This window comes from Protopterus annectens, chromosome 12.part0 (assembly GCF_019279795.1).
Source record: "Protopterus annectens isolate FY-2018-M chromosome 12.part0, PAN1.0, whole genome shotgun sequence".
Taxonomy (NCBI): Eukaryota; Metazoa; Chordata; order Ceratodontiformes; family Protopteridae; genus Protopterus; species Protopterus annectens.
Genome location: NC_056746.1, coordinates 1,001,097,435 through 1,001,125,238, shown reverse-complemented (window position 1 = coordinate 1,001,125,238; position 27,804 = coordinate 1,001,097,435). Strand labels below are relative to the sequence as shown.

Here is a 27,804-nt window from a genome sequence, read left to right as displayed (position 1 = left end):
GAGTTAAGGAAGGGGTTCAGTAGAACACAATAGACTGTAATATGATGGTATATGAGATAAGGAAGGGGTTCAGTAAAACACAATAGTCTGTAATATGATGGTATATCAGTTAAGGAAGGGGTTCAGTAGTACACATAGTCTGTAATATGATGGTATATAAGATAAGGAAGGGGTTCAGTAGAACACAATAGTCTGTAATATGATGGCATATCAGTTAAGGAAGGGGTTCAGTAGAACACAATAGTCTGTAATATGATGGTATATGAGTTAAGGAAGGGTTCAGTAGAACACAATAGTCTGTAATATGATGGTATATGAGATAAGGAAGGGGTTCAGTAGAACACAATAGTCTGTAATATGATGGTATATCAGTTAAGGAAGGGGTTCAGTAGAACACAATAGTCTGTAATATGATGATATATGAGTTAAGGAAGGGGTTCAGTAGAACACAATAGTCTGTAATATGATGGTATATGAGTTAAGGAAAGGAGTTCAGTAGAACACAATTGTCTACTGTTGTGGTATATGAGATAAGGAAGGGTTCAGTAGAACATGATAGTCTGTAATATGATGGTATACGAGTTAAAGAAGGGGTTCAGTAGAACACATTACTTTGTAATATGATGGTATATTCGTTAAGGAAGGGTTCAGTAGAACACAATAGTCTGTACTATGGTGGTATATGAGTTAAGGAAGAGGTTCAGTAGAACACAAAAGTCTCTACTATGGTGGTATATGAGTTAAGGAAGGGCTTCAGTAGAACACAATAGTCTGTACTATGGTGGTATATGAGTTAAGGAAGGGGTTCAGTAGAACACAATAGTCTGTAATATGATGGTATATGAGTTAAGGAAAGGAGTTCAGTAGAACACAATAGTCTGTACTATGGTGGTATATGAGATAAGGAAGGGGTTCAGCAGAACACAATAGTCTGTAATATGATGGTATATGAGTTAAGGAAGGGGTTCAGTAGAACACAATAGTCTGTAATGTGATGGTATATGAGTTAAGGAAGGGGTTCAGTAGAACACAATAGTCTGTAATATGATGGTATATGAGTTAAGGAAGGGGTTCAGTAGAACACAATAGTCTGTAATATGATGGTATATGAGTTAAGGAAAGGAGTTCAGTAGAACACAATAGTCTGTACTATGGTGGTATATGAGATAAGGAAGGGGTTCAGCAGAACACAATAGTCTGTAATATGATGGTATATGAGTTAAGGAAGGGGTTCAGTAGAACACAATAGTCTGTAATGTGATGGTATATGAGTTAAGGAAGGGGTCCAGTAGAACACAGTAGTCTGTAATATGATGATATATGAGTTAAGGAAGGGGTTCAGTAGAACACAATAGTCTGTACTATGGTGGTATATGATATAAGGAAGGGGTTCAGTAGAACACAATAGTCTGTAATATGATGGTATATTAGTTAAGGAAGGGGTTCAGTAGAACACGATAGTTTGTAGTGTGGTGGTATATGAGTTAAGGAAGGGCTTCTGTAGAACACGATAGTCTGTAATATGATGGTATATGAATTAAGGAAGGGGTTCAGTAGAACACATTAGTCTGTATTATGGTGTTATACGAGTTAAAGAAGGGGTTCAGTAGAACACATTACTTTGAAATATGATGGTATATTCGTTAAGGAAGGGGTTCAGTAGAACACAATAGTCTGTACTATGGTGGTATATGAGTTAAGGAAGAGGTTCAGTAGAACACAAAAGTCTCTACTATGGTGGTATATGAGTTAAGGAAGGGCTTCAGTAGAACACAATAGTCTGTACTATGGTGGTATATGAGTTAAGGAAGGGAGTTCAGTAGAACACAATAGTTTGTACTATGGTGGTATATGAGTTAAGGAAGGGGTTCAGTAGAACACAATAGCTTGTACTATGGTAGTACATGGGTTCAGTAGAACACGATAGCTTGTACTATGGTAGTACATGGGTTCAGTAGAACACAATAGTCTGTAATATGATGGTATATGAGTTAAGGAAAGGGTTCAGTAGAACACAATAGCTTGTACTGTGGTAGTACATGATTTAAGGAAGGGGTTCAGTAGAACACGATAGTTTGTAGTATGGTGGTATATGAGTTAAGGAAGGAGTTCAGTAGAACATGATAGTTTGTACTATGGTGGTATATGAGTTGAGGAAGGGGTTCAGTAGAACACAATAGTCTGTATTACGATGGTACATGATTTAAGGAAGGGAGTTCAGTAGAACACAATAGTCTGTACTATGGTGGTATATGAGTTAAGGAAGGGAGTTCAGTACAACACGATAGTTTGTACTATGGTGGTATATGAGATAAGGAAGGGGTTCCGTAGAACACAATAGTCTGTAATATGATGGTATATGAGTTAAGGAAGGGGTTCAGTAGAACACAATAGTTTGTACTGTGGTGGTATATGAGTTAAGGAAGGGGTTCAGTAGAACACAATAGTCTGTACTATGGTGGTATATGAGTTAAGGAAGGGAGTTCAGTAGAACATGATAGTTTGTACTATGGTGGTATATAAGTTAAGGAAGGGGTTCAGTAGAACACAATAGTCTGTAATATGATGGCATATGAGTTAAGGAAGGGGGTTCAGTAGAACACAATAGTCTGTAATATGATGGTATATGAGTTAAGGAAGGCGTTCAGTAGAACGCAATTATTTGTACTATGGTGGTATATGAGTTAAGGAAGGGGTTCAGTAGAACACAATAGTGTGTAATATGGTGGTATATGATTTAAGGAAGGGGGTTCAGTAGATCACGATAGTCTGTACTATGGTGGTATATGAGTTATGGAAGGGGGTTCAGTAGAACACAGTAGTCTGTACTATGGTGGTATATGAGTTAAGGAAGGCGTTCATTAGAACACGATAGTTTGTACTATGATGGTATATGAATCAAGGAAGGGGTTCAGTAGAACACATTAGTTTGTAATATGATGGTATATGAGTTAAGGAAGGGGTTCAGTACAACACAGTCTGTACTATGGTGGTATATGAGTTAAGGAAGGGAGTTCAGTAGAACACGATAGTTTGTACTATGGTGGTATATGAGTTAAGGAAGGGGTTCAGTAGAACACAATAGTCTGTACTGTGGTGGTATATGAGTTAAGGAAGGGGTTCAGTAGAACACAATAGTCTGTACTATGGTGGTATATGAGTTAAGGAAGGGGTTCAGTAGAACACATTAGTCTGTAATATGATGGTATATGAGTTAAGGAAGGGGGTTCAGTAGAACACAATAATCTGTACTATGGTAGTATATGAGTTAAGGAAGGGGGTTCAGTAGAACACAGTGGTCTGTATTATGATGGTATATGAGTTAACGAAGGGGTTCAGTAGAATGCAATAATTTGTACTATGGTGGTATATGAGTTAAGGAAGGGGTTCAGTAGAACACAATAATGTGTAATATGATGGTATATGAGTTAAGGAAGCGAGTTCAGTAGAACACGATTGTTTGTACTGTGGTGGTATATGAGTTAAGGAAGGGAGTTCAGTAGAACATGATTGTTTGTACTGTGGTGGTATATGAGTTAAGGGAGTTCAGTAGAACATGATTGTTTGTACTGTGGTGGTATATGAGATAAGGAAGGGGTTCAGTAGAACACAATAGTCTGTACTATGGTAGTACATGGGTTCAGTAGAACACGATAGCTTGTACTATGGCAGTACATGGGTTCAGTAGAACACAATAGTCTGTAATATGATGGTATATGAGTTAAGGAAGGGGTTCAGTAGAACACGATAGCTTGTACTGTGGTAGTACATGAGTTAAGGAAGGGTTCAGTAGAACACGATAGTTTGTACTATGCTGTTATATGAGTTAAGGATGGGGTTCAGTAGAACACAATAGTCTGTATTACGATGGTACATGATTTAAGGAAGGGAGTTCAGTAGAACACAATAGTCTGTACTATGGTGGTATATGAGTTAAGGAAGTGGTTCAGTAGAACACAGTAGTCTGTACTATGGTGGTATATGAGTTAAGGAAGGCGCTCATTAGAACACGATAGTTTGTACTATGATGGTATATGAATCAAGGAAGGGGTTCAGTAGAACACATTAGTTTGTAATATGATGGTATATGAGTTAAGGAAGGGGTTCAGTACAACACAGTAGTCTGTACTATGGTGGTATATGAGTTAAGGAAGGGAGTTCAGTAGAACACGATAGTTTGTACTATGGTGGTATATGAGTTAAGGAAGGGGTTCAGTAGAACACAATAGTCTGTACTGTGGTGGTATATGAGTTAAGGAAGGGGTTCAGTAGAACACAATAGTCTGTACTATGGTGGTATATGAGTTAAGGAAGGGGTTCAGTAGAACACATTAGTCTGTAATATGATGGTATATGAGTTAAGGAAGGGGGTTCAGTAGAACACAATAATCTGTACTATGGTAGTATATGAGTTAAGGAAGGGGGTTCAGTAGAACACAGTGGTCTGTATTATGATGGTATATGAGTTAACGAAGGGGTTCAGTAGAACGCAATAATTTGTACTATGGTGGTATATGAGTTAAGGAAGGGGTTCAGTAGAACACAATAATGTGTAATATGATGGTATATGAGTTAAGGAAGGGAGTTCAGTAGAACACGATTGTTTGTACTGTGGTGGTATATGAGTTAAGGAAGGGAGTTCAGTAGAACACGATTGTTTGTACTGTGGTGGTATATGAGTTAAGGGAGTTCAGTAGAACACGATTGTTTGTACTGTGGTGGTATATGAGATAAGGAAGGGGTTCAGTAGAACACAATAGTCTGTACTATGGTAGTACATGGGTTCAGTAGAACACGATAGCTTGTACTATGGCAGTACATGGGTTCAGTAGAACACAATAGTCTGTAATATGATGGTATATGAGTTAAGGAAGGGGTTCAGTAGAACACGATAGCTTGTACTGTGGTAGTACATGAGTTAAGGAAGGGGTTCAGTATTACACGATAGTTTGTACTATGCTGTTATATGAGTTAAGGATGGGGTTCAGTAGAACACAATAGTCTGTATTACGATGGTACATGATTTAAGGAAGGGAGTTCAGTAGAACACAATAGTCTGTACTATGGTGGTATATGAGTTAAGGAAGGGGTTCAGTAGAACACAATAGTCTGTAATATGATGGTATATGAGTTAAGGAAGGGGTTTAGTAGAACACAATTGTCTATAATATGATGGTTTATGAGTTAAGGAAGGGGTTCAGTAGAACACAAAAGTCTGTAATATGATGGTATATGAGTTAAGGAAGGGGTTCAGTAGAACACAGTAGTTTGTACTGTGGTGGTATATGAGTTAAGGAAGGGGTTCAGTAGAACACAATAGTCTGTACTATGGTGGTATATGAGTTAAGGAAGGGAGTTCAGTATAACACGATTGTTTGTACTGTGGTGGTATATGAGTTCAGGAAGGGGGTTTAGTAGATCATAATAGTTTGTACTATGGTGGTATATGAGTTAAGGAAGGGGGTTCAGTAGGACGCGAGAGTTTGTACTATGGTGTTATCTGAGTTAAGGAAGGGAGTTCAGTAGAACATGATAGTTTTTGCTGTGGTGGTATATGAGTTGTGGTGGTATATGAGTTAAGGAAGGGGTTTAGTAGAACAAGACTGCTTGTATTATTGTGGTATATAAGTTAAGGACGGGAGTTCAGTAGAATACGATAGTGTTTTGCGCATCAGGTGATTTTTAGTACTCAGAGTTGTTTAATAAGGTATATATAAGTGAACTACTAGTAACCATTAGTTGAGCAGGAGCAGAGGTATATATTTAAGAGATATAGTTTCAGGCAATTTTAATGGCATGGCATTTATCAGTTGAGTTGCAGAAGTAGTTATGATTAAAGCATGTAAGTAGATGTAATATCTTTCATAAATGATAAATATAGTGAAGGTACGCTGAATAAGGGTGTACATCTTAAACAGGGTTTTAATAATTGCAGCATACTGCTTTACATTATTGTTTTTAGTGATGATTAATTTGTGAATTACTGTACAACTGCAGTACATGTGTATGTAATTACTGCAGTGGTATAAAGATGCAATAAATGAGTGTTAAAAATTTCAGAACATCTTGTTTCCAAACCTGTGTGTTTGAATTATGCACAATGTTCATATTTTGCATTGTTTTCTGTGACTAAACAAAATAAGTATTGTATGTGAAAAAGTGTTGATACAGCTTAACTACCATATGTATATGCAGAGTGGGATGTTTGTCAGTATGCATTTGCATAAACGCATGCACTCCACACATAAACATTCACTCACTCACTCACTCACTCACTCACTCACTCACTCACTCACTCACTCACTCACTCACTCATTCACTCACTCACTCACTCACTCGCTCACTCTCTCACCACTACATGTAGCAATTTGTCATGTCTTTCACATGTCTAACATGTCTTTGTGGTGTAGGAGAAAACCAAACCACCTTGCAAATTCAACATGGACACAGGACGCAGATACAGACTTAAATAGAATGTTCTACAGCATGAAACAATATTTCTTCTTCAGATCAGCAGACGGATTAGTCTGCTTTTTGCCCTACAAGGGTTACCTCAGCCTGTGAACATTTGAAACCCCTGTACTGCCAAGCCCTTAGTCTGAAACTATCCTCAGTTTTTATGCATAATGAAATTAGAAGCAAGTACTTCAGTGAATTGTGAAGAGGTTTTGTTGATTATAGCCTCCATGTAACTCAGCTATGCATTAACCAGCTAAGACAAGGTGTGCCCAGACTGCTGTACCAGTCATCTATTCTGTAACAGCTATTTTCAGTAATTTTGGTGCAGATCACCTTAAGAAAACAAAAGCAAACAAGAAAATTAAAGGGTTTATTCAGTTGAAATGTCAGCACATGGGAGGTGTCTTAACTGTAATATACAGTCATCCTGCTTCAGTCTATCCATGGAACTATGCCAAACTCATTGTCAGGGGTCTTTGATAATGAGATGCATTTTTGTGATATCATCTCATAATCGTAACTTACTAAGACAAATGCAATTTTTTTAAAACTGCAGCCAACTCAGCAAAAAAATATTTCTTCAGCTGCATCTTAAAGAGCAGTGACAGCTAACTTTAAAAGCAATGGTTATGAGACTGTATCAGTTCAGATGACAGATATAAGCAAAGGTAGAATTTGGCAGACGTAAGGACAGCTTGGCCCCCCTACTGTGTCTGTCCATTCTCCACATTGAATAAGCTGTAGGTATAAGTTATAGAACAACTTCATTCTTGTGAGTGTGTGTGTGTGTGTGTGTGTGTGTGTGTGTGTGTGTGTGTGTGTGTGTGTGTGTGTGAGTGTGTGAGTGTGTGTGTGTGTGAGTGTGTGTGTGTGTGAGTGTGTGTGTGTGTGAGTGTGTGAGTGTGTGAGTGTGTGAGTGTGTGAGTGTGTGAGTGTTTGAGCGTGTGTGAGTGTGTGAGCGTGTGTGAGTGTGTGAGCGTGTGTGAGTGTGTGTGAGTGTGTGTGTGTGTGTGTGTGTTTGCTCACAGTACCTACTGATCATCAGTTTTCTCTTGACCAATTAGCTCATTCATTCTCCCATGACTGGGGACAAGAGTTGGCCAGGAGAGGCCATCATGCAGGCAACTATCATGGGTGGTTTGAGATTATTTAGTCCTACCACCTTGTATGTGCTCTAATGACAGCAATTGCATGGGACTTGAAGTTGGCATCAGCACTAGACTACCTCTCACTTCCACAAGGGGATGATATCATTAGGACTACCCCACTTACCTATAGGAGACACAGCATGGTCAGTTCCCTGGTTTCTACCAAGGAACTCAACCAGTGCACATGTGCCTCAAAGTGTCTACCCACCGTCAGCCTGTAGGATGAGCCCTTTCATCCTCCCATCCTACCTGTGTGCACAGTCAAGCATTTGACCCCCTGTTCAAACTTGGGTTACTTAGACACTAGTCAGGGCTTTATTGCTCTATGCCAATGGTGTAGATAACCTTGTCACTATTTTTGATATGACAACCTCCCTACAAAAGTTGTTACATGCATTCTCCATCTTGTTTTTTGAAGTAAAAAATGTTTCCTCACATTATCTCTGAGCCACTTAACCTCTGTCATCAAACTATGCCTTCTTTCTGCTTGTATCCATTTTGAAAAGTGTTACTTCTCCCTAGACTCTGCACACATTTACTTACTTTAATCTCTCCATCATGACTTCTGAAATAGTGTTTGCACTGTTCTTTTTACTTTCCTCTGGGCTGTCTCTCCTGCCTGTTATTACAGAGATAGGTCACCTGAAACTGCATGCATATATCGAATGGTGTCTCACTAAATGCCTGAAGAAAGATAATACATTCAGTGTTTCCATCAGTATTACAGTTGTTATGATCAGTCTCTTTCCTTGCAAAGGGTATGATATTCCTTGGTATTTTGTTTCTACCATACATATTTGTACTTCTATGATGAATCTCGGTTGTCAGAGTTCTGTTCATGTTTCAACTGTGTTAGTTCATTTTGCATCCTTTACACTGCCTCTTGTGCTCCAGCCCCACTGCAGTCTTCCTCGCCATCCTCTACACAGCAATGCATACTTTTCCTCCCAGTCATTGCAGTTTCAGTTGTAAATACTTTTACATGCATCAGTGCATCTGCTGTACTTTAAAACACTTGATATTATATTTTTTAGACAGACACATACATTGGATATTTTCTTATGAAATGACTATTTTCTTTGATCCATAAGAAAATTAGAGGGACATGATTGCTCATCATACTAACTCATCTTTAAAATGACTCTAGGCACTAAGTTCAGGGAACAAACTGCTATGGATGGGTAATCCTTGGAGGATCCCTATTCTAGACAGTGTTTGTATGGCACAAGAACTTCCAGTGCTTGAACTGTGACTTTATCACAAATGCCAGAGAATCCATATCTGGAAAACAAGCCCTCCAAGGTCACCAAGAATTATTAGAACAAAGGCTAGCCTTTTTGACAAAAGCATCACCAAGAAATGGAGGTGGAGTGGGGGTTGGAGACAATGTGTAGATAGTCACCCTTATGGAATAAAAATGATGCCCAGAGCTCTTTCCTCTTTGTCCTGCAGATGGAAGCAAAACTTTGGAAGGGCATTTTATGCACTTACAGTGAGCATATTAACTTCCATCATGTCCCAAAGGCTAAAGATCATCTGCATGGTATTCATGGACTACCTGGGATTCAACAGAGGGCTGGTGCTGTGATTTATGCTGTGGACGGTGACTTGTGACTTATTATGTCTGCCATAATACTTGGCTGTCCCCAGCTTTGGTCAGTGAGCTGTGACTCATTCTACCTACTATGACACTTGATACTCCTCGATTGTATATTCACCATAAAGATCTGGTGTGTGATGGCATGGCCTGCTCCTAGATACAGATGGATTAGGGATGTGGAGGAGTTTAGATTTACATGTTTGATGTGGGATTTGGCAAAACCTGAATCATCAGAGCCAGTCCATCAAAGGCGATCAATCAAGAATATTTTTTAATTTATATCAGGGTTGTGCAGCGTCCAAAAGATTATAACAAATAAGATGTGCAGGGTACAAACCCCACTGTATGGGGAATATGGGATAATCCCCCTCCCCCAACACTTAACCTAGGGTCCTGGCTTCACTCCATTTCAATAGATTAGCTCATTTGAATTATGTTCCGTTAAAGTATCCTCAGAAACATTAAACTATATTCTGGAGTTCAAGAAAAGGAACTGCAACTCTAGGTATAAGAATCTGAGTTTTACAACCTGCACTTGCATACTGTGCAAGATCCAGATCTCATCTGAAAATAAATTCTACACTGGCATGCCTTTCTTGGATAAGAATTGTTTTCTTTTTTCTTTGTCTTTCCTAACAGAAATAAATGACTACATTAATAAGTATATGGCATGAAATAAAGTTTGTTTAGAGAGAGAGAGAGAGAGAGAGAGAGAGAGAGAGAGAGAGACAAGGTAAGAAGAATTACCACCTTTCACATCATTAAGGCATAATTACATGACAGCACATACCTGATTGAAGTGGTGTTAGTCACAGTAAAATGTCCATTCATTAGTTACATAAGCCTGATGTTATTTTTTCAAAACATTACTTTTCCCTCCATTAGTGTTACCCCTCCATTGAGGATCCTAGGGATACCATTCCACACAAACTGCATACTGTAGCAGAGAATCAATCAATTAAACTTTTAAGCCATGTGACTTATTGTGCATGGGTCTACTGCCATTTTACTGACATTTCTGTATGTAGAATTTTATAATTGTGCACATCCATAAAAATTACTGGTGAGTGTAGTTCAGGATAAAGTACAAAAACGTGTTATTAAACTACACCTGACTAAAGCCCTAGCATTTTAGCATTGTGCCTTTCAGTATTTGTGGGTAGAAGCATAATTTAACATTTACATGTTCCACACGAGAATTTATGAAATTTGAATTTTTATGCATAAAATAGCTAAGTTAATTACTCATTAATACGTCATTGAGGGGCCAGACTTAATCAAGCCACAAGTCTTAAGATTCATCATTTTCTATCTCCATTTAGTTTCTCCAAATAAGAGATCTTCCCCATATTTTAAGATAAAACACTTTCAATCGCAGCGAAAAGAACTGTTTCATGTCACTTTATCAATACCCAATTCATTATAAATGGTAATACATGCTTTTGAAATGAAATCTTTCTACTGGGAAGGGGATAAACCCTTTCTCCCCCATGCCATGTGGTGATCTTTGTCCTTTTCACACCCAGACTTAATATCATCCCTAAAGCTGATACAGCTCATATGAATGGATGCATGTTTCACAGACGTGTAATTAAAACTTGGCCATAACCTGTAGGCCCCCCAAAAGTGTGTTAGACATCCGAAAGCATAAGCTTTCTTTCTTTCTTTTTTTAAGAATATTCTTTCTAATGCAGTTGCTGATTTTGGCAACAACATGGAACAGAGAAGAATGTTTAATAAGGGAGAGCATAAAAAAATGTCTTTATGTGTCATCTGTCATTCAAAAGCAGTCTGTACATACAGCCACCATTCCTTGGTGGATAGCTTGAGATATTTATCAGCAATATGAAATTGCATGCACTATGATATACTTCTTTAGAATTTCACAGTCCTCCATCTTATGTGTCTGTGTGACAGTCCTCCAGCTTATATGTCTGTGTGACAGTATTCCATCTTATATGTCTGTGTGAATACCAGGTTATCCATTAGTCGGGGACAGTGACATCAGTCACTGCATTCAAACATGTGTGCCTATATCAGTGTGAATAACCAAGGTATCCTTTTTTACAGCCACACAGGGATTTATCAGATGGTGTGACAATGAAAAATGTCACTATATACAGGTGTTTCTGTCTACACCTGTGCAAATTTTGGGAGTCAAGTGGAAGGAACAGAGCTTAGCACTTCAGAAGGATATGTTAAAGGGTAGGAGGCTGACATAGCACATTCTTGACTACTGTTAAAAGTCTCTAGAGCAGGAGAGTATAAGGCCTGATTTTTCTGAAACAGGATACCTTAACAACCTTAATATCAGTTTTGCAGGTATTTATTTTTAGAAGAGAAATCAATGCATTCAGTGACAAGATGTCAAACATTGTTTTCAGACATACTCCCTGTCTTTTAATTTATTTCTTATATCCTTGGACAGCCAAGAACAGTTATTATCTCTCAGTTTTCTGAGACTCTCAGACTGGAAAAAAATATGTCTTTTTAATTTCTCCAAATGTTTTGGGTTTCTAATACTCTGACAAGAGTGGACCTCACTCCAGGGTCAGTGTATGATTAAAGTTCATGAAATTAGAATGCTTTAGTCTTTGACATTTTCAAAGAGTGTTCTTTTCACCAGTTTACCCAGAATTGCTTCCTACAGTCCATACAATCTTACATGTACTGATAGCATATTTAAGTATGTTTGAAAATTATTTTTTATTAATCCTTTTTTTTCCTACTCATATTGGAACCATGTGGGTCTGTTTCTTTCACACCATTCTAGTTTCTGCTTGCAAATCCTGGTCTCATTGCGTAAGACACTAAACTTATTTGGTGTTGCTATTTCAATGATTAATGACACCTTTGTCCTTTTTTCTTGTACTACTGTATCTGGTTTTCTTGCATCTGTTTTCTTCAGTGCTGGTACTGGGTGATCCAAACATCATCACTGTTAATAATACTTTGTGATTTATGTTTCCAGTGTTTCTCAGCTACTTGTATATTGTAGTGTTTGCAAAATCACAGATGCAACAGTCTTGCTGTACTTTTCAGTGTTTCAGTAGAGAGACCCTCAGCCAAAAGTGTATCTCATCCAGCAACGTAATGTGCGACTTTTCCCCATCTCTGTTTTATGGAACCCGCATTTGTTGTTTATTCCACGTTTATATGTAGCCCATCTTGGGACCCCATTATTAGCCTTTACCTTTTGGTTTAAATTTACCTCTCCTTAACCATTAATGCAACAAACCTTGATCAACATGTCGTTGTTCTAGGAGATCTCTTTGCTTGACATTATATTTGTGGGATATCCAATTTTCTTTCTTTTTCTTTTGGTCCATTTCTTGATATGAGTTCCTTCCTGATTGGTGTCTACTTCTGATTTAACTTCTATTCAGGCTCCTTTCTGAAATGCTTGTGCTAAATTAAGCAAAGATGTCGTCTTAGATACTTAGATATGACTTCTCTTCATGCTTTAGGACTTTCACTATGTTGGGATCTGGTGAGGTCATCAAATACATATGCAGTCCCACAATTGCAGACCTATAATACATCAGGTTAGTTTCGAGGAGGTGCAAACCACATTCAGATTGAAAATTATATAATCTAAGTATGCACTGGCTTTTATATTTCATTTGATAAGCATGAATCATTTTCTTGTTTTGTCCAGCTGAATAAATGGCTTTGGGACAACTTAATCACACCCAAAGCTGTAAGTTAGAACAAGAAGATCAAATTGATTTATAGTTTGTATTTTATTCCTAGATGTCACAACAGTTTTCAGTGCTAGCTTTAGTTTTCTGAAGTTTTCCTTACTAAACTGTGTTCTCATTTGTTTATGATTTATTGTCAACCCTTCATTTATTCCAAAATATGTATATGCACCATCCTGTCTCAAGTTGCTTTATATCACATTCCTGTCCCAGGTTGATGTTTTCTTAGTGCTGAAGCTTTCCTGATCATTTATCAAGACCAAATGTTATTCTTATACTATCTGATAAAACTGTATCCATTTGAAGTTGTAGTTTCAGATCCTCATCATTTGAACAAGGTTGGTTTCTGGAAGTTAAGCTGACAGGGTTTGGTAAATATATATAACACATGGTTAATAGCAAGACAGGATTATAAAATGGACCACTTATGTGGACAAGAGCTTTACCTGGAGTACACTTTGCCTAGAGTACAACCCCCTTGGATACAGAAGTGAACCTGCCTTTGACTAGAAGGGGTGGAGGAGGTCTGATCTTTTGAAAGACCAGTCAGTGAGAACACAACAATGAATGCATTACCCAGTAAACCACCTGGAATGCATTTACTAATTGTATAAATAATGTTGCAGACAAGAGTTGAATAATTCACAGAGGGTAAATTTAATCTAGAAAATGAATTTAACACTGTCCAAAAGCTAAATCAGGTGATGACTTAACTACTGTGCTTGTTCTCTTAATTAGCTAATAGCTTCACAGGTTCACAGTTTGCATATTCCTGGGTTCAAGACTTATAGATCATCATCAAAAATAGACTCCAACACAATATTAAAGAATGCCCCTTGACCAGCCCACAAATATAATTCTCTTTTAAATGTGATAACAGAATTATAAAATCTAATTTTAAGGGGCAACCTATTCAACAGCAAGAAAACAAGGTAGTCAGAACCTTATTTTCACCGATGTTCTAAATACAAGAATCTTAAAATTCATTTTTTTTTTGTAAGATGTTATCTGAATCCTGACTTTTAAGCTGTAATACAGATCTTAATACTTGGTCATTAAATATTTTGAAGGCTAAACATAACCTATGGCTAACATATCTGAAACCCACCACAGAATGTAGACCAATGAAGCTTAATCTGTTGCTATAGACATCACCGTTCACTAAGGACTTTGTCTTGCAAATCTTCAATTACTTGCTAGTGTCACAAGTTTCCATTTTTGGTATGCACTGAAAATATTGCTATACTTGAATTGGTTGAACATAAGAAGTGTATAAACTAATTAAATTACACAGAAAATGAACATGGCTTATGTACCAACAATTCTAGCACATAATGGTTTGTTTGTGAATGATGTGACAGAAGGCATGTGGGTGCAATCTGCAGATAAAAGGAATGTGGTGTGCCTCTTAATAGGGTCCAGATAGCAATCCAGTTAAGGCCACAGTCAAGGTGCAAGGGTTGACAGCAGAAGGTCAGATGTGTCCATAACAAGCAGTGCTGTACTCACAAGAATCCTGTACCATATCTTTTATAGCTGAAATAAGATCACTAGGTGTATAGCATGTAAGAATGATAAGAGACAGTTAAGACATATGGGAATAATTCTGTCTCATAACATGCTCAAACATATTTATAAGGCTCCCTTTACTAAAAATATACATGATACAATGGCAGCTGAGATGTAAAGAAGGAGAGGTGGACCAGACAAAATATGGGGAAGGATATTATTATAAGAGATAATGTGCAGGGTTAAACTCTGACAGCACAGGTGTCTGCATTTATTTTGATATACCAGGATATAGATTTGGATAAGCAGCATATATCCAGTGAATACTTCTGTAATTGAATGGCTTACATGTGGGATGGCTATCCACCCATTTGTTATAGTAATGAGTATTTAGAAAGAAATTGTTTAGTTAGGAACTCATTGCGTTTGCAACATTCCCTGACTGCTAATTTCACAGAACAAAAAAATCAGTAAGCCAGGTAGATAATACTTTATTATTTATTTATTTATTGTTTGTTTGTTAACTGGGTTAGTCCAGTTGGGCTTGTGGCCCTTTATCAGTGGAGACCCAAGGAGAAAAGCTCCAGTACATAGTACAAAATACAGAAAGTCACAACATTACAATAGACAAGATAAATTGCATAGTACAAATTGTACAGAAATCACAGTTTTACAATAAAATATATGTTACATTACATTTAAGAGAATGTCAGTTTGAGAATATGTATAAGATAAGCCAGAGGCCTGCATGCATAATATTTTTAAGAAAGATGTACAGAGAAAAACCTATGACAATTCATTAGTTTTGGCGAAGAAAAGTTGATATAGGTGAGGAGTTAGTGGTAGGGGTGTTTTAGGTGGGAGCATGTGAAGGACATTCCCATTTGGAGGACAGATGGGAGAGAAGCATGGATTTGAATTTGTTATGGTTTGGTAAGTTACGTAGTGAGGGAGGGGGGTAGAGAGTTCTACAGTTTGACTATGGTGTAGGATAGTAGTAGTTGGTCAGGTGGATGTAAGGGTTTGTGCACTTGTAGGAGGTTTTGGCCTTTGGATCTGCGGGACCGGCTGGGTGTGTATGGTATTAGAGATTTTTGGGCATTCTGCTGGTTTGAAGATGAGTTTGTGGGCTGTTGTAAGTTGTAGGTTTATTAGGTGGTTGGGGAGTTCTAGCCAGTTGAGGGAGTGTAGAGAGTGCAGTGATGGGGAAGAGTTCTTAGAATTGGTTGCAAATTTGCAGATTTTGTTGTAACAAGCTTCAAGTTTGGAACAAAGGCCAAGATGTAGGTTAGGGAATAGGGGAGCACCGTACAAGAGAGAGGGGAGAAGGAAGGTAGATGCAAGGGCTGGTCGGGAGGATGGGGTGAGGTAGCAGTTGTGTCTGTAGAGGAGACTGATTTTCTGGTGAGTTCTTTTGATTGCGGAGAGGATGTGGGAGTTGAATTTTAGGTTTTTATCAATGGTAATGCCAAGTAGCTTGGTACTGAGAATGATTTCTAGGGGAGTGTTATTATGGCTTTTGATGGAAAATAGGTCTCTGTTGAATTGGGAGGTTTTGGTGTAGGAGTGAAATTCATTAATTTTGTTTTGTTAGCGTTTAGGGCTAGGTGATTGGATTGCATCCATGATTCTGTTTTGGAGAAGGCTATTTGGGTTTTGAGTAGAAGTTTGGAGGGCCAGGAGGCTGAGCAGATGGTGGAGTCATCTGCGTATTGGATAACTGAGGCATCAGGAATGGAGTGGTGGAAGTTGTTGATGAATATGTTAAAGAAGAGTAGGCCCAGTACAGATCCTTGTGGAACTCCTGTGGGTGTGGGTAAGAAAGGGGAGGTTGACCCTTTCCATTGCACAGCATGTTGGTGCATGGAAAGATAGCTGGAGAACCAGGCTAAGGTTGAGGGAGAGAAGTGCAAGTGTTAGAGCTGGGACAGGAGTAGGGAGTGGGATATGGTATTGAATGCCTTTGAGAGGTCTAGAAACAGTGATGATACATATTTGCCACTGTCACGTGCTAGGTTGACTGTCTCAAGAAAGGAAAGGAGGGCTGTCATGGTGCTGTGGCCGGGGCAGAAGCCATGTTGGTTGGGAGAGAGAAGGTTGTGCTGGGTTAGGTATGGCATGAGTTGGGAGTGGATGTTTTTTCCTAGAATATTAGAGAGAGGAGTGAGTATAGCTATGGGCCTGAAGTTGGTAGTGTCTGTGTTCTTACCACCTTTGTGAAGAGGAATGATGAATGCCTGTCGCCAGATGGTTGGTACATAGGATTCTTGTATAGATCTTTTTATAAGAATACATATGGGATAGGCTATAATATAATACTATATAATATAATACTAATAAAGAAAAAATCAGAACTAAAAGAGAAGCCAGAAGGTGCAGTGATGAACACCACATTCTGATTAAATAATTGAGAAGAGATCACTGTGACAGAAAATCATTCGTGTTTCCATACCTTATGTATCTGTTTTCCTGGGTTCCTGTCAGCATTTTGAATGTTGAAAACGCTGAATTTAATTTCATCGAACTGAAATATTCGAAATGTCAGAAGAGTGAACTGATGGAACATTGAGTTCTTTCCCAGGGAAAGAAATCAGTGGGCCACCATCAGAGTTTGCTATTTCCTCCACTGTGGTGTGGTCTTGGAGTTGATATATTTAAGTAGTGGTGTGTGGTAGGCACAGCCTCCCACATTGGGGGGTGAAGCCTCCCACTTCTGTTAGTGTTTAAAGTATTATTATTATTTTTTTTTGCAAGGAACACCGATTTCTTTCCCTGGGAAAGAAATCGATGTTCCGTCAGTTTGCTCTTTTGAGATTTCGAACATTTCAGTTCGATGAAATTGCATTTGGCATTTTCAGCATCTGATATGCTAATATAGACCTGTTTTCCTAGGCAGAAGTATTGTTTAACATGTCTTAGTCCATATAAAAATCAGCACTGGTCCATACAAAACCGTCTTTGCTAAGAATTTTCCTTAGTTCTTTTGTTAGTTCTTCCCACCACTTTGAGTGATTCATTTCTCATTTAACCCCAAAGGATTTTTGTCTTGAGTGTGTGTCATTGTTGACTTTTTCGTGTTTTTATTCAAAATTCTTTGATCATAAACTTATTAAACTGTTTTATCAAGACTGCAGTAGGTTGTTGTCCATTTTTTTCACCACACGTAGTTCTGCTTTTTCTGTTTTTCCTCAAAAGACTCCCTGTATTTAATGAAAGGATGTTAGGGAACATGATAAAAATGGGGCAAAGGAGAAGATGATAAAGACTGGTAAAGAGAAATCATCAAAAAACAGGGAAATAATGACAAAAGAGGAGCACAAAACAGGCTAATTAGTGAGTAAAATCTCTGTCCAAAGTATAGTCTCCATGCATAGAGAAGTGGAGCTGTCTTTGATTTGAAGGCATACCATCACAAATTCACATACATTGTGTGTGTGTGTGTGAGTGTGTGTGTGTGTGTGTGTGTGTGTGTGTGTGTGTGTGTGTGTGTGTGTGTGTGTATGCGTGTGTGTGCATGTGTGAAGATCTAATACATTTAAGATTGACTTTATCTCTGTGAAACTATGAAAACAGGTTCAACTTATGGGTAAAACAAATAAGTAGAAAAAGTACCACTGCTTGAAAATATAAAAACTTCCATAGGTACGCAACAGTAAAATGCGATTGTTGTCCAAACTCCAAGAATTCTCATAAAAAAGCTATGTAAACCTATTTTTCAGGTTTATTGCCACCTTAAAATGAGTATGTTACAGAAATCCAATACTTAGTAACCTAACTAGGTTCCACTTTGCTTTGAGTATGGTGGTTTGTCATGATGTGATTTCAGCCATTAAGGAGGAGGAGGTGCTAGGAAAATCTTGGTTATCTGTGTAAATACGTTCTAGAGGATGGGATAATTTCTTGGAAAGATGGAACAGTTGGACAATACTTCTCTTGTTGCTATTTCCCAATTTTCTTGCTATTTCCCAGTTTTCCTTTTTTTTTCCAAAGGCATTAACAGATTTGTAACTGGAGTATCCATGATTTAAACTTGTATGTTCTCAATCAATTTGTCTGAGAACAACTAGTTAGACCTACATATGCCTGTCAAAGCAATTTTTGTAACATTACTGACTACAACATAATTATATTTTAATGTCTGAAGACTCACAGGTTCAAGATTCCTAATCAAAAAAGACCAAATTCTCATTCTTAGACTCCACCAACTATTTTGTAATGTCCTATATTTAAGATGAAACAATGTTCTGATAAGATAAAGGATGCTAGATAATTATGAGTTCCATGTACCAACATATGAAAGGTTTAAACACTCCTACTTTAGCTTTCCATTAATCTTTTCTGATTAAGATAATGCATATTAAATAGTTTGAAAGGTATAAACCCTCTTAATGTGCCCTATAAGTAAAGGAGAAATACCACAGATTCTGGAACTTTTGACATTTGTGAAAGTCTGCTATTTAGTAGTAGGCCATGTCATTGATAGTGTCATTAAACTTAATGTCCTGAAGGGACGACTTAAAGGTTGTAAAAAAAGAATCAAGATCAGAAAAACCATTATACAAATAGGTAAGCATTTAGTGAAATGTAAACATTCACCCTCTTATCAGGCAATAGGAGAGGGACTCTTTCTTTTTTCTTTAAGGCCTTTGAAGACACTAATGCAGGTCTGGAGTGTCAGACCCAAAGAAAAACACTTGAAATGGAAATCTGTGGGGATTGTATAACTGTCTCAGCTACATTTGTTGATGGATTTTGTTTCCGTTAGTAAAATATTGTAAAAAAAAAAAGTTCAGTGAAGAAAATAAACACATAAATAAATAAAGTAACACAAAACTATGTTACAAATCTCTTTTGATGAGGTGAAAGATGTATGACACTTTCTTAAGTTATTCTCACATTAGGTGTGCAACAAATGTAATAGATAAATAAAATTGCCACAAACCTACCTATGTTTGTACCTACCTAGTGAATGATCAGTGGTTGCTCATCTCAGAGAAGACATCAAAACTTATACAGTTTCTGGCCAACAAAGCATACTTGTAAGACAGGTAAAATCTAAATATTATGATTTACTGTTACAGTGACTCCCTAAAAAGATTCTCTTAAGCAACATAACCCAAATGTTATGATTTACTGTTACAATCACTCTTCCCCAAAGATCATCTTAACCGATTACATTTTATATTTACAGAAAATAAAAATAAATGAACTACAGAGTGTAGTTGTTTTATTACAGTAAGCTTAAACTCCCCAGGCCAAAGCTGAATGTTGTGCTTTGCATTTCATTTGCTTGCCTTAGCTTTTGTGCTTTTGAACTATGACCCATCAGCATACATCTCCAGAATTGTGGTTTCATGCCATACTGCTGCTTTCACTACTCTGTGTCTCGATCCAGTTGCATAAATACGAAGCTACTGAGAACAATAGCTTATTTATTAACATGTTGACACTCAGCATGTATTTGGCTTGAGAATGTTTCCATTTTAGCATTACCTTGATGCAGGAACAAAATAGTCTAAACATTCCTCAACAGCACACTGTATACTATACAAGACTTCTAGTTGACATCTTTCTGCAGAGCAAGACATCTTAATTTCCTCCATGCAGACTGGCAAGTGAGCCTTCGTTCAGTCTGTAATAGAACTTAACAGTACAATGCATTAAAACAGATAAAGAGATATAAAATATTTTTTGTACAGCAGTAATCAAGCATAACAACATAACCATGACCTCAGTCTGCTGAAATGTTTACAGGAAATGCATAAGTGGTACATTTCCAAAGCTATTCAGAAAGAAGCTTTGCCCCTCTTATTACTACCTTTCTATTTCTAGTATCATTGTATTTTTCATTCCACAGAGACCCTTCTGAATTTCGTCAGCTATTTTCGTCAGTAAAACATAGCTGAGAGTTACATGCTGCCTTTTCTCCAGTTATTTGTCACACTGAGAGTAAAGTACTGCCTTTTCTGCAGTTATTCGTCATGCTGAGAGTACAGTACTGCCTTTTCTGCAGTTATTCGTCACGCTGAGAGTTACATGCTGCCTTTTCTCCAGTTATTTGTCGCACTGAGAGTACTGTACTGCCTTTTCTGCAGTTATTCGTCATGCTGAGAGTACAGTACTGCCTTTTCTGCAGTTATTCGTCACGCTGAGAGTTACATGCTGCCTTTTCTCCAGTTATTTGTCGCACTGAGAGTACTGTACTGCCTTTTCTGCAGTTATTCGTCATGCTGAGAGTACAGTACTGCCTTTTCTGCAGTTATTCGTCACGCTGAGAGTTACATGCTGCCTTTTCTCCAGTTATTTGTCGCACTGAGAGTACTGTACTGCCTTTTCTGCAGTTATTCGTCATGCGGAGAGTACAGTACTGCCTTTTCTCCAGTTATTCGTCACGCTGAGAGTTACATGCTGCCTTTTCTCCAGTTATTTGTCGCACTGAGAGTACTGTACTGCCTTTTCTGCAGTTATTCGTCACGCTGAGAGTACAGTACTGCCTTTTCTGCAGTTATTCGTCATGCTGAGAGTACTGTACTGCCTTTTTTCCAGTTATTCGTCATGCTGAGGGTACAGTACTGCCTTTTCTCCAGTTATTTGTCGCACTGAGAGTACTGTACTGCCTTTTCTGCAGTTATTCGTTATGCTGAGAGTACAGTACTGCCTTTTTTCCAGTTATTCGTCATGCTGAGAGTAAAGTACTGCCTTTTCTCCAGTTATTCATCACCAGCTCTAGGTCTACAGTACACAGATACTCGACATGGGGACAAAGCGCTCCTTAGCTGATCTGAATGAATTAGAGTTAACCAGCTCCTTACTTCTTCTCACCCCCCAATCCCCTGACTGCAATTTCCAAGGACTGGAGTGCTTGTGTGAGCTGCTTCTTGCATTACAAGCAGAATAGTTTACAACCTTTGTCACTGGCAATTCATGCCTCTTAGCTGTGATGATCAGATGCCACTCAGAATTTAGACATGTTGTCAGGTACTGCCATGTTGTACAATGTCACTGACTATCTGTGCCTGTTAGCTGTGTTAGGCATGTGCCAATCACTACAGTCATGCTTTCAGGCACTGCCATGTTCTACAATGTCACTGACTATCTGTGCCTGTTAGCTGTGTTAGGCATGTGCCAATCACTACAGTCATGCTGTCAGGTACTGCCATGTTGTACAATGTCACTGACTATCTCTGCCTGTTAGCTTTGTTAGGCATGTGCCAATCACTACAGTCATGCTGTCAGGTACTGCCATGTTCTACAATGTCACTGACTATCTGTGCCTGTTAGCTGTGTTAGGCATGTGCCAATCACTACAGTCATGCTGTCAGGTACTGCCATGTTGTACAATGTCACTGACTATCTGTGCCTGTTAGCTTTGTTAGGCATGTGCCAATCACTACAGTCATGCTGTCAGGTACTGCCATGTTGTACAATGTCACTGACTACCTGTGCCTATTAGCTTTGTTAGGCAGGTGTCAATCAGTGCAGTCATGCTATCAGGTACTGCCATGTTGTGCAATGTCATTGGCTATTTGTGCCTGTCAGCTGTGCCAGGCAGGTGCCAATCAGTACAGCCATGCTATCAGGCACTGCTATGTCGTGCACACCAAAGGCTGTCTCCATTTGTCAGCTGTGCAGATCAGATGCAACTCAGAATTTAGTAATTTCTTTCAGGAACTGCAGTGTTAGACAGTGACATTGGCAGTCCATGCCTGCCAGTTGTTTTGAGGAGTTGCCAAGCTCAAGCTATCAGTAACTGCAGTGTTGTAAATGTAACTAAGTCTCTGTGCCTGTCAGTAATACTGGTCACAGGCCAATCGACATTCAGTTGTGTTATCATGCACTGCCATGTTGTACATGACACTGGTTTTCTTTGTCTGTCTGTTACATTGACCAAGTGCCAATCAGCAATCATGCTACCACATTGTAGATGTCACTGTACATATGTTTGAATGCTTCTGAGGGATTCCATCACCAAATATTGGACACTGCAAAGAGTGATTACAGAAAGGAGGAACTTTTTAGATTGAATATAAAAAGAATGAAAATAAATAAATACATACATACAAATATTTTTAGACCTCCCCCCCGCTAACTAAATATACCAGTTCCAAGACTGCACAACAGTAGAGAAAGGACAAATTCACAGAGCATAATGTACCATGGTATCATACACGAAGCAGCCTGGAGGCTGAAAAACAAAGAAAAACAAATATTTGCTCTTTAGAGCATTCACTGATACAGACTGCAGTCATCTATGGATGTGAGTAACAGAGAAATGAAGTTCCCGCCTTCCACCCTCGGAAATGAAAGAATATGTCTTCAAGGGAACCTAGTAAAAGTATGCCTAGCCTATACATGATTACAGTTTGTCAAATGTGAGTAATAAACAATAAAATCTAATTTAAAATTCTCTGGCTGATGCAACTTGAGTATGTATCCTTTGTAGTGTATATGCCATGATGGATTCTGCAGCCTGCTTGTCTCCATGCATGCATATAATTTCAACATGTAAACAATGAGTTACATTTTTTATCTGAAGCATTTTGAAGTACCGTGCTGCAAATGAGAAATGTTGATGAAGGTGTGTACCACTGCTGCAGCATTAGTAATATGTGATGGGGGGTATATTTGTGTGTACCACTGCTGCAGCATTAGTAATATGTGATGGGGGGTATATTTGTGTGTACCACTGCTGCAGCATTAGTAATATGTGATGGGGGGGTATATTTGTGTGTACCACTGCTGCAGCATTAGTAATATGTGATGGGGGGGTATATTTGTGTGTACCACTGCTGCAGCATTAGTAATATGTGATGGGGGGGTATATTTGTGTGTACCACTGCTGCAGCATTAGTAATATGTGATGGGGGGGTATATTTGTGTGTACCACTGCTGCAGCATTAGTAATATGTGATGGGGGGGTATATTTGTGTGTACCACTGCTGCAGCATTAGTAATATGTGATGGGGGGTATATTTGTGTGTACCACTGCTGCAGCATTAGTAATATGTGATGGGGGTATATTTGTGTGTACCACTGCTGCAGCATTAGTAATATGTGATGGGGGTATATTTGTGTGTACCACTGCTGCAGCATTAGTAATATGTGATGGGGGTATATTTGTGTGTACCACTGCTGCAGCATTAGTAATATGTGATGGGGGTATATTTGTGTGTACCACTGCTGCAGCATTAGTAATATGTGATGGGGGGTATATTTGTGTGTACCACTGCTGCAGCATTAGTAATATGTGATGGGGGGGTATATTTGTGTGTACCACTGCTGCAGCATTAGTAATATGTGATGGGGGGGGGTATATTTGTGTGTACCACTGCTGCAGCATTAGTAATATGTGATGGGGGGGGTATATTTTAATTGAAAGGTAGTAGTAAGGGAGGGAAGAGAATTAAACCACTATTAATTTGGGCCAACAGGCAAACTGCTTCTCATCTGTAATTTAATAATTCTTTTATCATTTCATCAGTTTTGTGGTTTAAGCTTCTGACACCATTTTTTTATTTACTTTTTTTTATATAATTGGAAAAAGCAGGATCTGAAGGTTCCAGAAATTAAATGAGTTAACTTTTTTGGCAAAAGTAGGAATGATGCCTTTAGCTAGTATGGAAAGTTGTTCTTCTGACGTTGCATGGAAAACACTTTTTTCAACTGTTGATCTCACATAAGCATTACATATTTTCTAGACAACTCCATGATGTACAGGAATGAAAATGCTTTGTTTATCTCTCTCTGTGAGGAGGAAAGCAATTGCATGTTAAAAGGCACGGGCAACTTAGCAACTTCAGTGGAAGCCAAGTACTGCCTAAACACTGAACTTGTTCATGAGACAGATTGAGCAGATGGTGACATCACCACATAGGTGGGGTCTACCCCTCACAGAGCTGTGTACCTCCTCCATGTTGTAGACATGTTCTAAGCATTCATAGGGGGCGGGGTTCTAGGTTAACAAAATTCCCAGCCTAGCCATCAGTATGATGGTGGCTTGGCTGTCCTGCTTGCCTTCCATTGAAGGGCGGCAGATTTGTAATTCCTTTATTGCCAGAAGACATTTTTAACATTAAAAGAAATTCATTGAGAAACCCCTGTTAGATGCTATAGGAACCCCAGGGAACCTTGTTTGAAAATCGGTGTCTTAAAGAACATATATTTTTCTGCATAATTTAATACAGTTTATGTATGCAGTGAGTAATGATGGCTTTTACAACTCTAAGCACCCTGTGGACTTTTTCCCTGTGATTTATGCTTTGTTCTGTACTTATGCATAGCTTTTGTTGGTGAAAGCCAGGTACAATAAGTAGAATGTATTTTGTTTTCTATGTATGAAGGTACCGCTGTCTCTATTTTCATGATTGTAAATGCAATGCCTCTATTCTTACCTACAGCTTCATGGTTATATGGAAAACAAGCCCCTGATGCTGCAGATCTTCATTGGTACAGCAGATGAACGAATCCTTAAACCTCACGCCTTCTATCAGGTCCATCGCATCACTGGGAAAACTGTCACAACAACTAGCTATGAGAAGATAATCAGAAGCACTAAGGTTCTAGAAATCCCTCTGGAGCCAAAGAATAACATGAAAGCAGTGTAAGTTTTGTAAGCATTCCCAAAGGTTTCATAAAAATAGGTTAAAATGACTATTCAATAAATAGAAACACCTAATAATAGTGGATTGCTCTTCTCAGTGTATTCCCTCAAACTGTTAAATACTACTTCTGATAAGCAGGCTGTCAGTTCCACCACTACTTTGCAATAATGGGGTCTGTGGTTTGATACCTGAACTGGGTTTGTATTACTACAAACACAATTATCACTATATGGTATGGGAAAACTTTAAAGATCCTATACCACGATGTCCTTCATGATTAGGTTGGAGAGAACTATACAATTTGCATGCAATCCCATTGCATAAGGTCTGCTTCCTGATATTGTGACATGTCTGAACATATACTCTGTGAAACACTCTTCATTTGTGTTTTACTGTGACCTACAGTACAAATTAGTCGTAAGCAAAGCACAGTTAATATACAGGCAAGGATGAGGTCATCAAAATACTAAAAAGTGCTGCAATAAGAAAAATGAAACATTTAGCTTGATAAATGCTGGCAGATAGTATGAACTAAAAAGAATAAAGCTTTCTCTCACTGCTGAAGAGGACTTAATTAATTGACTGATGTATTTTTTTGCTGACAGTGAGGTCTGACTTGACTAAATTCATATTTTGTGTGGGCCCTGGGCAGAAAAGTTCAAGTCAAAAAAGTAACAAGAAATTAATTTAATTTATTTGGGTCTATGTTTGCTGATCAAATGGTACATTTGTTGAACAGCTATTAATCCAGGGCATACCTCTCAACTGTACAGATTTTTGCAGAATGTCCAGATTTTTGCCTCATATTTTTGGTCTGTTCTTCATAAAATTTGTGTTTTTCTGGCAAATCACTGAAGATTGAAGTTGCATTATAATAAATAATGATCGCCATCTGAGTTTCAGACTTCATATGCTCCAGAAAATGCATAACAATATAAAACCTGTTATGCTATCAACTTTTTAAGTTTGTTAGAGCAGTATTTAAAAAGGGTCCCTATTTGTCCCCCCATTATTTTTGGCTTTGCCCAGATTTCTTACTGTGAGAAGTTGAGAGGAATGATCCAGGATCTATATCACATTGCCAAATGAACTATTTAGCGAATACCTATTTGTTGAAAGCTCAAAATACTACCCACTCCTTGCTTCAGATTTTGATAGTAAACCCAGAACAGTAACAACTGGAGACAACCCAAATTTTAACAATGCACTGGTCAATAAATTTGACAGTTTTGCACATGACATTAAGAATACTGTCTTAAACAACTGGAATCTGTTTAAATTAGACCCCAAATCACAGTGTCTTGTGGGTACTTTCCACATTTTACATATAAAACAGGCAAAAATCTTAAATAATTGTTTGAGAAATCATCTAGCCCCATTATGTATAACTTTACAGCAAGAACATGTAAATGCAGAGCCTGCAACCAATGTCCTTTCATGTTAGAGGAAGACTTTATTATGTATGGTAAGCAAAGGGCCATTTAGTTAAAGGTAACTGTTTCTCAAAAGGACTAGTGTACATTGCCATGTGCTCTGGATGTCAAAACTTATATGTTGGCAAAACAGAAACATGTTTTTGTAGACGCATTTATTAACATGATTATGACATATTAAAGAAAAACCTAAACAGTTCCCTATTTAAACATACACTATCCTGTTTAAATTATAACAGATTCCAGTTTGGTGTTTTGAAACAGTTTCAAGAAATGAAAGAGGAGGAGATTGTGAAACTGATCTATAAAACAGACAATTAATTTGGCAACTAAAGTTAAATGCCCTAAATCCACCCGGTCTAAATAAACATGTTTCCCTACTCCCTATTTTAAAGCTGAGGGCTAGGAAATTATAGTTTTTAGATATTTATGTCTCAACAGTCATTTATCTATTTTAACATTCTCTACATTGTGGATTTGTAATATTTTTTACATTATTTTAAGACTTATTTATTTCAAGAAATGGTCTTATTTTAAAAAGTGTCTGATGAAGTTTGATGAAGTTTCCCAGGGGAAAAACATTGGGCCATCATTGGGAATTTGCCCTTTTTCTCCATTGTAGTGTAATCTTAGAGTTGGTATATTTAGTATGGGGGGTGTTGGGGGTCACAGCCCCCGACATTGGGGGGGTTTAAATTTTGTTATTTTTGTGATGATCAGTGGTTGGCCTATTGGTTATTTTCCCTGGGAAAACTTTTGCTTAAAACATCATTTGATAGATAGAGCTTTCAACAAATAGAGTTCAATGAATAAGTATTCACTAAATAGTTTGTTCAATGATGTGATATAGACCCCATCGACCACGTACCATAGATCAGACGTTTCATTGAAGAGGCATATCAATGAAAATAATCTTATTGAAGAGTCATGGTTGGCCCACACACAGAACAGCTGGTATGTACTGGAGGGCCATTCGCTAAACCCTGCTCATGTGAGGAGCTGCACCCCCCCACACCCATCCCCTAATAATTATATATACCAGCAGTGAGATTGCACTACAGTGGCAGTGGGGAAAGGGCAACTTTCCTTATCCCTGCCATAATGCAATCTTAGACAGAACTACATGCTGTGATTCTGTGGGCAAATTATGATATTTGCCCTTTCCCCACTGTACTGCTATCTTGGAGTTGGTATATATAATTAGCAGGGGTGCACTACATAAATATTATTATTACTGACTTAGAAATCAATATGTCATAATATATTAAATACTGTAATAATGCAGATAGGCACATGTGTTAGAAATAAGCAAAAGTTTAGGAAATTTCTATACTCAGTACTTCATGGCAGATA

General features: G+C 38.1%; 1 protein-coding gene across 4 annotated transcripts in view; it reads left to right on the top strand.

Moving 5' to 3' along the window:
- The window catches only part of NFATC2 (nuclear factor of activated T cells 2), a 349,933-nt gene that overhangs the window by 169,035 nt on the left and 153,094 nt on the right, over positions 1-27,804 (top strand). For all 4 annotated transcript variants that reach the window (XM_044090025.1, XM_044090026.1, XM_044090023.1 and 1 more), the window contains exon 4: positions 24,815-25,017. In XM_044090025.1, the coding sequence (XP_043945960.1) occupies positions 24,815-25,017 (203 nt within the window). The remainder of the gene's footprint in view (positions 1-24,814; positions 25,018-27,804) is intronic.